This window comes from Dendrobium catenatum, unplaced genomic scaffold, assembly GCF_001605985.2.
Source record: "Dendrobium catenatum unplaced genomic scaffold, ASM160598v2 fragScaff_scaffold_862, whole genome shotgun sequence".
Lineage (NCBI taxonomy): Eukaryota > Viridiplantae > Streptophyta > Magnoliopsida > Asparagales > Orchidaceae > Dendrobium > Dendrobium catenatum.
Genome location: NW_021319324.1, coordinates 161,088 through 173,162, shown reverse-complemented (window position 1 = coordinate 173,162; position 12,075 = coordinate 161,088). Strand labels below are relative to the sequence as shown.

Below are 12,075 nucleotides of genomic sequence, written 5' to 3'. Positions count from 1 at the left end.
CCTTTATTAGCGAACTAACAGAGTCGACAGGGTTCAATAAATAAAATGCAATTCCTTATAAACATACAGATGATGACCATGTTGACAGAAAAATCTCAACAGGTGGGGTTCACAAACACTTTCAAATGCCTCCCAAATTCCCAAATGCCTATGAAAATCCAAAACTCCAAAAAATATTATCCAAATCCAAATATTTAAAATTTAAATTCAACCATCAAAACACTTAAGGCAAACCCCATCCACCCTCCATAACAGTTTGTCGAGATGGACAAATTCAAATAATACTTTAGCTTACAAAGAGCTAATTTCTGGTCGAGAATATCACTAGGATTTTTCTCAAACAATCTATTGCCAGCAAGTACAAGTCACGTGTCCTCTAACTGGCGATTTTACTGCTAAATGACACCACAGGAAAACAATTATGACCTATAAGAAACCAGAACTTAGATCATAAAGTCCTCGTAAAATGAGGGTCACTGGTACTTAGTTAATGCATAACAAATTTACCCGCTTGCCAAGAACAGCGGTCATGGGTGCTTATTTTTATGTAAACAAATATTTCCGCCCGCCAAGAATGGTAGTCACATGTGCTTATTTCATTTATAGCAAATTTCCTTGCCTGCCAAGAAAGACTATCACGGGTATGTATTTCATGCATATGTATCATCAGTGCTTATTCAATAAAATTTTTATATACTAATTGACTTGAAATTGGCTTAACTGAGCTAGGTTGTTTCTATTACCCAATGGCATTGTATTGCTCTTGGTTAATATGCTTGCAAAGATTTAAGAGTATGCTTTGATTCGTTTCATTGGTTTTCATTTAATAGATTTAAAGAGGAAAACATGTTGAATGCTGTGTTATTCTTTGTATCTATTCTCATTACCCTTCAACAATTGTTCTCTAGTCCATTCTATCCAATTAGTTAGTAGAACAAACTGTTCAATGTCCAACTTCTTAATCTTTTCCAATTTCCTTAGGTTAGTTGGCATCATTAGGTTTGATGCAGGACTTCTATACACCTAAATATCACTTAGACCCAATTCAATCAAAGTTGACCCCTGATTTAATAGATCGCATTGGAGACTATCCAATTGATTGAAAGAACCAATCTATTGAAGTCACCAAAAATATAATGAATTCACTTCTTTATATTAAGACAAAGTAAGTGAACTCGGCCTAAGGGCTGACTATATTAAATCATCGAAGAACATGGTCTTGGGATGACATGGCCTAGTTGTCCAAATATCTGTATAATTATTCCAAAGTCAACCTGACTCAATTTGCCATGTTAATACACTCAAGTGTAGAACGTGTCTACCCTTGGCGAATTAAAGAGAAGTTGGTAAGCAATATCTTATAAGTGAATATTTATAGAGTTAGCCTCTACTAGGTTTTTAATTGTTCTTTATGTGCTTTTTGGTTACGTGCCTCATGTATTTTCTACACCATGCAATTTTTAAACTTTATTATGTACTTTTTTACTTGTAAATCTTAAATCTAACCTTTCCTGTAGTGTTATACCTTGACCCAAGCTTATAAATTGTATTTCAGAGTGAGATCATGGGATGATTATGAACATGACTACAGTTTTGTTAAGGTTTTCAAAATGATTTTTTACAATATGTAAGGTTCAATGGCTAGGATATATAAATATTTGAAGGTTTTACAACATTTGGAAATCAATTTAGTTTTGGCGGTTAGAGAGTTTGGATTGCTCTCAAATTTAGAGGGTTGACTCTAGGGACATGCTTAATCAATATGCAAGTGATTAATCATGAATTCAAGGTCATTTGACATGATTTTGATATGATTGAAGTTTCATCAGATGTAGGTTATGGACTTAAAGTTTTTGGCTTTGATTTTAGTTTGAGATTTTTGGATTTGGTTTTGGTCTTTTGAATTGGATTGATTGAATCTGATTACTCTTATAATTGACAATCATTTAGGTGATTTTTAATGATCGAGTGATGGGTCAAATGACAATCATAAAGTAATTGTGAAATGAAGGGTTTAGATTTGTTTTTGTTTTTGTTTTTTATAATTTGATTTGAAGTGGAGTTGGAATATAGTTTGAAATGATTACGGATAGCTTAGTTAACCTCATTCAGAAATGAGATCAACAATGTTAAACTTAATGCTATATGATACTTTTATGCCATTCTTATATTTTATGTTATTTTTTTCTTATAATATTTTGATTTCAATTCTATTTCACGTAATTTATTACTTGTCATTTTATAAATTTTATAATTTTTTTATTTCATATGTATGCTAATTTGTTATTTAATAGTTCAAATGAAAGTTAATATATTATCCTTAACATATTATTTAAGAATTATATAAAAAATAACTTTTAACCGTTATTTTCGTTTTAAGCAATTTTTTAGATTTGAGGTTTACACCTCAAAACATCTTGACGCTTATGCTTACGCTTTGCTTCACGAATGAAAAATATTTCAATACCCAATTGCATAATTTTAAACATTGGTTTACAAATCATATATTAAATAATTTTAAATTAATTTTTTATAATGTGAATAGTATTTATTTTTATATAATAATAGTTAATTTCTTATCTATTTAATTGATTATATACTATAAAATTATTTTTTATCTAATTATTAAAATTAGATAATCTAAAATTTATGATATATAGATCCAATTTATAATGTGATTTTTGTATATAATCAATATGAGTAAATTATATCAACACATAATATAGAATAACAACAATATCAGGTCTTTATCACATTACGTGGGGTTGACTATATGAATCCTTTTTCTTCAGTGTTCTATTAAGAGTCAAATTCTTATTTAAATCTAATAAAAATGATCTTTTTTAATACTTTTTGACGAAGCCTATTTATGTCTTTCTTCACCTTTCTTAAGAAATATTGCATCTAATGCATCTACTCTCCTAATCAGGTCACTAGAAGAAATACATTTTGTGACAAAACTATCTAAAGTGACTCTCTCTATTCTTATTTATCATTGGAGCTACTCCAACTTTTTCATTTGTATAGTTGTCTTGCATTTTTTCTCAAGTATAAAACCACTCATCCACTTGAGCATATCCTCATCTTTGCAACAATTAAGTCAATTTTATGCTTCTCTTTTAATGATCAACATTCTGCGCTATAAAGCATTGCAGGTCTCATCACCATCTTATAAAAATTTTCCTTAAGTTGAGGGGTACTTTTTTGTCACACAATAGACCCGATGCATTCCTCCATTTCAACCATTCAACTTAATTTCTACTAATAATATTCCAATCTATTTCACCATCACTTTGAATAATAGACCCAAGATATCTAAAATGTGTTCTCTTTTTAATGACTTGATCACCCAAAGTCACAATTTTCCTACTAGATTTATTACTACTCAAATGATATTCCATGGATTCGATTTTAGATCTACTCGAACAAAAAACCTTTAGACTCGATTGACCTTCATAACTTAACTTTCTCCTATAACTCCCTCTAGTCTTATCATCAAAAAATATTCATCAGGGTTCATGCTCTAGCAAATGTATGGTAGGAACATTTATGACTAAAGAAAAAATAATGGGGCTTAAAGCTTATCTTTGATGTAATCCAATTGAAATAGAAAAATACTTGGTTAAACCACCTTGTTTGTAAACTTAAGTAATAAAATGATTTTGAAATACTATTGTTGTGATGACATTGGACGTTAATATTTAGAAGATATCAAGGGTTGTTGTGAAACTATAAGTCTTAACTTGCTAAAAAAAAAGTCCTAACTTGCTAGAGAGAAATGAAAATGAGAATGTTCAAAAAATGGGGTATTGAGTGTGAGTGATTGATTTGGGGCTTTGGAGAGGAAATAAAATATTTAGTTTTAGTATTTTTGCTTAATAAAAATTTGGGATACAATAAATTATATTAAAAAAATCATAAAATATTTTAGTCGTGCGTGTCTAATTTATTTTAAATAAGACATCTTTAGCGGGTTCGACATGCTCTGACACATGTCGGAGGCGTGTCTAACCCATGTCGTGTTTGATATGTGTGGGACACTGCAATTATCTTTGAGGAGGTGTTGGTGCATCATAGGTAACAACTTCTGTATTCATATCCTTAATAATCTGAATATAAACATTATTAAATCCTTTCTTTTTTTTGAACTGTCCAAAGCACTTCTCTTGAAACTTTGGCTTCTTTTGGGACATATTTCTTGCTACTTTCTAAAATAGTTTTTTGTTAAAAATATTTTTGATTTTGAAAAATTTATACTAAAAAGCTATTTTAGAAAGCAATAAAAAATTAATTCCAAAAGAAGCCTTTATCATATGCTTTCTCTAATTCTACACATATAAGATAAATTAATAATAATTTATATTAAATTTATAAGTTCACATGTGAATTGAATTTATAGGAAATATGAATTAAATTTAAAGGTTCAAGGTCTTTAAATTTAATATTATATAAGATATAATTTTTGTATGAATTTTATTTATTTTTAGTTCAAAATTTAAATTATTGTGTAATATTATATCATTATTATGTCATTTAGATCTTACGTAAATAATTTAATATTATTGCATTATATGGTTGAACCCTCGATTCAAACTTGATCAAACCATTAAATCTTTTTGTCTGGTCCGGTTTCATAGCCATGCTTGAATGTAATCTTTCAAGTAGACTTATATCTTGACCCAAGCCCTATAAATAGCGGTCTATAGGGAGAGCTTGAGACATCAAATTATTTGTACATGAGAGTTTTACTTTCCATGATATTATGAAATCTTAGATTTTGTCATTTTTATTAGCAGGATTTGGATAATACGCATAGAGATCCAACTATATCATAGCTTTGTTACGTGATATAGAAAATTACGCTGTCAGTACTTTGATGTAGTGAAAGTTCGATATATAGAAGTAGCTAAACTTGCATAATGAATCAGACTGATTTGCCTATGCTAGCGTATGATTTGTTTAAGCTAAACATTGTTTCTTTGGCAGTCATTGCTTTGTGATCCAAATCCCAACTCCCCTGCCAACTCAGAAGCAGCTCGGATGTTCAGTGAAAACAAGAGAGAGTACAACAGGAGAGTTAGAGAGATTGTGGAGCAAAGCTGGACCGCAGACTGATGGCTTCCACCTACAAGAACAATATCAAAATTGTTATGCATCCCCCGAACTTATATGTTCTACTTCGTCATTGAAATGACTGAACCATTTTAAATGTTTGTGTATTCAAAAAATCCTAATCTTGCAATACTCCCTACTTGTAATGTGTGTTTTGGCTTGCAAACATATCTTCTCGCTCGAGATGGTTTGGTTAACTTTTGTGCATATTCTGTGTTCGATCTGCGTTATTTTAGGGTTCCCATAGCTTCAAGCATTGCTGGATTTCTCATTCTTAATAATTTTGTGTTGTGTTTCAGGTAATTTTATGATTGTTTCTTGGTCCTTTTTACCAGCGTACTGATATGTTCGTGCTGAATTATTCTCTTAAGAATTGGTGATATAGCACTTTTTGATTCGTAGTTAAAGACTGAAAATTTTCTAATCGAAATGAAATATTTTACGAGCCTTCCAGAAGAGAGATTTACGGACTCTTGTCAGCACCCAAAAAATGTATAATAATTTTACTCACAAAATTAGTTTATGTTTCTCCTCTGGCAAATGGAGTGCGATGTTCTGCTATCCTACCAAATCATATAGGGTATTTTTCGTTTCGATGAGTTTTAAATTCTTTGAATTTATTTTGACCTAAATATAATATGTATTTTAAATAATTAATAATTTATTACATTTATTTAAAATAATTAAATCTAATAATTTTGAGACATATCATGATAGAAGTTTTTTCTTTTTAGATGTATTGCACTCATTTTTAAGTAAATTCAATAATTTGGAATCTATTGTGATTAAATTTTGTTAGGATATCTTTGTACGAAGTTGTTTCCAAATCATTAATTAAAAAAAAAAATTCATAGGATTTAATTGGAATTTTGCGAACTGATATTGAAGGTAAGAGAAGCAGATGGATGGCCTGTTCAGATACTTTTTCTTCCGTCAGTCTTATTAGAACTTGATTGCAAAATCCTTATGGCAATTTGAAGAAGACGGATGCCTGAGTTGAACTCGGCACACACAACGTAAGGCAGCACTCTTCACCAATAGGGCAATTTCGCTGCTTTCATGAATCTAAGAAGCAAATTATTGACGTTTCAAAATGAGAGTGATACATCTTGGAAGAAAAAGAAGAATTTTTTTATAAAAAATGGTTGATTGTAGATTATAACTTAAATTTGAAAGTAAGATGCAGTTTATTTACAATTCGTGGTAGGTTGGCTCTCCAAAATATTTTAGACGTTGCTAGGAAGCCCTTAAAAAAACAGTAAAATCAAATTAAAACTTGAATAAAATATAATAAATCCTAAACTTAGTCTTAAATAAGTTTCTCCTACTTTCCTCCTAAATTAGAACCTCCCTAATATATTTTTCTCTCCAATTTAATTTTCAATAAGGAAATCTGTCCAGAATGCATACCGTTGATCAAGATACACTGATGCTATTGATTCTGTTCATGAATGTGCTATTGATCCTGTAATTCCGAAAGATGGATCTTTCCCTGAAGGTGATATCGAAGAAGCTACTCTTGGTATGCATTCTAGATATGATGCTGAACAAATAAAGGATGTTGTTATTTCTGAGGCTGCTAAAGTAACACATGCTGATCAAGTTATTGAAACAAATATTAAAATGGTTAAGGTCAAGGATTTTGTTATTGCTCATAGTGATGTTGCTGTTGGTAACATAGCAGGAAGTGTGCCATTTGAAGATGTTGAGAACAAAAGTTCAAATGTTAAGAGATGTCATAATTTTGTTAATTCATGTAATGATAAAATTGTTCTTTGAGTGTAAAACAAAACTCAATACAGAACTGAAATCTTTAGGTCCCATTGAAGATTCTGAGGAAGGGAAAAGGTGAGGTGGGGTTGAATTTTGTGAATGGGCCCCATTCTCTATTGATTCCTTAAATGTCATCTTTAGTTTTTTTTTTGAATTTTAGAGGAGCTAAAAAGGAGGAGGCTTCACTATATTTTATAGAAGTTGTTCGTGACAATAATGTATTTTTTATTGGGTTAATTGAAACTAAGTTATCTAGCATTGATAGGAGGGAGGTCAATAGGATCATTGGTGAGGATTGAGATTTTTTTTCATCATCCTGCTAGAGGTATGTCGGGTGGTATCCTTGTTGATTATATTTTTGTTTAGTTTTTCAAACAAAAATGGCAAAATAGTAAGTGAAAATTGTCAGATTGGCTTGAGTTGAATGAAGAATAGAAAATTGACATTGTTGAAAGAGAGATGCTGGATGCTGATTTTAACAAAGAAGAATTTTGCACAGTAGTACATCAGTTGGGTAACAACAAATCTCTTGGGTTAGATTGTATTATAACTTCATACCTCAAATTCTTTTGGGTCATTGTTAAAGAAGAAACATGGCAAGCCATAGAATGATTTTTTTAAAACAGGTGTGATGCATGATAATGGAAAGATACAAAAGTTTTATTAATTCAAAAATGTAAAAATCTTATTTATCCTTCAAACTTTAGACCTGTAATTCTTTGTCAAACTATTTATAAACTGACAGCTAGAATGATTTTAAATAGATTGAAGTGGGAATTGAAGTGGTAGGCAAAAAAAGTACCAGATTAAAAAAAAATAGATTGAAGTGGCTTCTTCCTAAGATTTTTACTGAAGAACAAGTTGCTTTTGTTTCAAGAAGATTGATGTCTGACTACTGCCTTCCAGCTCAAGAAATTTTTCATAAATTAAGATTTTCAAATTCAAAGAAAGGATTTATGGCGGTCAAGTTGGATATAGAGCAGGCTTATGATAGTATATGTTGGCCAACATTAGATAAAGATCTTAAATGGTTTGACTTTCCTTCCAAATTCTCAAAACATATTATGGCATGTGTGCAAGAGGATTGATTTCTATTCTTATTAATGGAAGGAACTCTAGTTGGATTAAGGCTAAAAGTGGATTCAGAAAAGGATGTCCCTTAACTCCCTTATATCTTCATTATGTGTTCCCAACGTTTGTCAAATGCGATTCAATAGAGAGTATTCCAACTGGAGCTTATGAGTTTATATTTTTGATGATGACAAATATTATGGCTCACTTTTTGTTGTCTATCTGTATTTGCAATATACTTTGCTTTCTATGTTTACTAACATTTCAGGATTACAGTGCACCTTACAAGGCTCAAGTGTTGGCAAAACATGTTCTATTCATTAATATATTTTTTGGTTTATAAGGGTGTTTTCTTGCTTGTAACCTTGCTCACTTATTTCTGTTTTAATGTTCTCTATTTTTTGCTCACATCGTCCAGGACGATCCAAACATTGGCCTGGACGATCAGCTGAAAATAGAAACCCTAATTAGGGAATCCTTGTTAAGGCAGTCGTCTTTGAGCTCATAGTCGTAGACGATATTTGTATCGACCGGGACGATAGGCTCAAAATAGAAAGAATCAGCCGCCAAATAAATTTAGGTATTTTTTTATTTTTGGACATTATCCAGGACATCAGCCTGGATGATACAACACAATTATGCCTAAATTAATCTGATAATTAAGAAAAGAAATTAAGGATTGATTGATACTATCATATCATCCTAGACGATCGCAGGATTGGCTGGGACGATATCATGGATGATTGACATCGGCCAATTTCTTTTCAGGGTGATGTTCAGGACGAATTTCCTTGGATTTGAACTAATCGTCCAGGACGATATACTATTAGCCTGGACGATATGAACAAAAACCTTCTGAACGTCTCTAATCATCCTTGCTAATTGAGCTTATTTTGCACTAATCATACAGAATAATATTCATATCATTCTGGATAATAAAGTCGACAAGTTACAATTAATGAGCTCGTTTGGAGCTCTTCTATTTAAGCTTTGACAATGGACTTTGTAAGTGTCTTTGGCAGCCATTGAAGCTTCATTTTTCTGGAGGAAACTTGAAGAGAGAGCTTGAAAGGGAGAGAGGAAAGGGTAGAATTTTTTGAGAGAGGGAGAAGATCCTTGGAGGGGGTTTCAAGGGAGTGTGGAGGGGGTTCCACACGGTTGCTCCGATGATCTTGCACCTTAGTACCATCAAATTCAATGCTCATCTTGAGAGAAGTTTTGGGAAGAATAAGATCTCTTTGGTGTCAAAATGATCGGCTACTCCATCGCACCGGGGAAGGTGGAAGTGATTTTGTATGGGCTTCTCTACCTAGCTGTGGGGGGCTAAAGGAGAGATACTAAGTTTAGTGCAATACTCGGAGGGTGCCTCCGAGGAGTGGACGTAGGTCAAGGTTTGACCGAACCACTATAAATCTGGTATGTACTTTTCTTTATTATTTCCGCATTTAATTTTAGCACTTTGATTTTCTTTGTTGTAAATTTTGGTTTGGTTTGAGTTTGTATTTTGATTGAAAGATTTTTAAAATATCAATTCACCACCCCCTTTGGTTAGGCTCGGGCCAGTTCATAAGGGCTTAATATCCCTAACGAACTTTCTAGTGGTATCGGAGCAGGATTCATAACATCTAGTTTTTGAAAACTTTTAAATTTTGATCCATAACTAATTTTTGTAATCGTAATATTGTGGAAGGATATTCAATCACCCGGCCGCCTTTATTTGAAAGTATTACTTTTGATTTTTAAAAAATTAACATGTCTACTTTCTTGTAATAAATTAATTTTTGAATGTGGCAAATGATTTTAACTGGTTATTCTGTATCATATCGTATTATAGATGAAATTAAAACTGATATTCCTTTTAATCAATGGAGTAGAGAAGAACAAATCAATGCTCAATTGAATGCTAAATCATTAAACTATTTTTTCTGTGCTTTAAATTATGATGATTTTATGTTTGTATCTACATGCTCTACTGGCAAGAAAATTTGGGATAAATTATACACTATATATGAAGGCACTAGTGAAACCTTTAAATATTTTAATGCATGATTATAAACTTTTTTGTAAGAAATCTTATGAGACGATCTTAGACATGTATAAAAGATTTATTCAAATTGTGACATCATTGCATGCTTTAGGTAAAAAATTTTAAAACTTTAAAAAAGTTAATAAAATTCTACATTATCTACTTGATAATTTTGATGCCAAAGTTTCTATTTGTGAATAAAAAAATTTGAATGAATATTCTATTGATAATTTGATTGGCTTACTCATTGCCTACGAGCAATATTTGGGCCAAAGACTTTTGGATGCAGGAGAGATGATAGTGATAAACGCTAAAAACATGAAGAAAAGTGGCTTAGTTGGTAACGAAAGCGATGACTTATCAAGCAAATTAAAAAGCTCATCAAAGCATAAGCATCAACAAAAGTAAAATAAAGATAAAAATGGTAAGAATGTTAAGATTTCTCATGACGTTGTTTGCTTTGGATATAAGAAGCCTGGACATATAAAAAATTAGTGCCATAATTTGAGAACTCTTCCTGTAAAAGAAAAGGGTAAATTGAAGCAAATTGTAAAAATGGCAAATAGTGAAAAGCAAAAAATCTCCTGGGCAGACCTAAATTCTGAATCATCTGATCAGGAGCAACATTATGCTTAAACCCTTATTTGTGTGTTTATTTTTTCTGTGTATGCGTATTTTGTTCGTTTTTATGTATTTCTTATATTTTTTTCTTTTGATTTATTTTTCATTTTTTTTCTTTTGTTTCTTTTTCGTTAAAATTTTAATTTATCTTTACTTTTATTTTTGTGAATTTCTCTCTAATCAACACACACGTTAACTTTTCTAAAACTAAAAAACCTACCTTTTGTATTTCTTGAATTCTTATGTAAGTTGTGGTTGACTTCTCTAAAAATAGTTAAAGAAAGGAAACTCATGATTTATTCTCTCTATCTCTTTTCTTAAAGAAGTTATTTTAGTTTTGATTTAAAATCTTTATCGTATTATAAATTAGATTTTAAAACTAATATTTTCATCTCCTTATATTTTATCTATCGCATATGAATCTTTTGCAAGTTATTGAATCTATCTCATAATTTTTTTAATCAAGCAGTTCATTTTGTCAATAGAATGGATTTACTTTTATTTTAAAAATTTTATAAAGGTAGCATATTTCAAAATAAAAAAAGTGGCCAATGATGCTAAATCAAAAGATGCCCAATGATGCCAAAATTGAGAAAGATACAAAAATTGTATCAAAAAATAATGCGTAAAGTGCGCCAAAAAATTGGTAAGAGACATAAAATGAGTTCACAAAAAGTAATGCTTACCTTTCTTATACTTTTTAAAGCTTAAGAAAACCCTTAATATTTTTAATACTTGAGCTTGAAAATTATGATTCCTGATTCACCAATTTTTGCATTAATCTTCTATTAGATATATTTTATGAAAGAAGTTTTAAAAAATTAGTATTTTTTTTCTAATTTATTCCTTGATTTAGATATTGGTTTAAAAAGTTTTTTAGCCTTTAAAAGAACTTGAGCTTGGATTAGCGATTTTTGAATTTCTAACCTTTTCTACATTATGCGTTGTCAATCCATTCCTTACTAAATTTTTGAATAAAATCAAGAGGTAACTTTCTCAATTTAAGAATATTTGATTTTTTTTCACTAGATCAGGGATCATTTTATTTTTTATTTGTTCTGATTATTTGTACCCCTCCTCTTTTTGATAATGTCAAAGGGGGAGAACATACTATTGTATTTGTATCTATTTTCTATTTAAAGAAAAAACAACAACAACAATAAAATTTTTGTCTTTCCCTATTTTAAATTTTTATTCTAGTAAGGGGGAGATTAGGGAAAAATATTATTAATTTTGCAAATCCAACCTATAATATTTGTCATCATCAAAAAGTGGGAGAATGTTACAACTCGAGCTTATGAGTTTATGTTTTTAATGATAACAAATATTAAGGCTCACTTTCTGTTGTCTACCTATATTTACAATATACTTTTCTATCTGTGTTTACTAACATTTCAGAATTACAGTGCACCTTATAAGTCTCAAGTGTTGGCAAAACATGTTTTATTCATTAATGTATTTTTTGGTTTATA

The 12,075-nt window shown here is 30.6% G+C and overlaps 1 protein-coding gene across 2 annotated transcripts in view; it reads left to right on the top strand.

Moving 5' to 3' along the window:
• LOC110105900 (ubiquitin-conjugating enzyme E2 2) overlaps positions 1-5,415 on the top strand; it is a 49,529-nt gene extending 44,114 nt beyond the window's left edge. For both annotated transcript variants that reach the window (XM_020835582.2, XM_020835581.2), the window contains exon 6: positions 4,987-5,415. In XM_020835582.2, coding sequence (XP_020691241.1) covers positions 4,987-5,115 — 129 coding nt within the window. In that variant the 3' untranslated portion in view covers positions 5,116-5,415. The remainder of the gene's footprint in view (positions 1-4,986) is intronic.
• Positions 5,416-12,075: the final 6,660 nt, after the last annotated feature.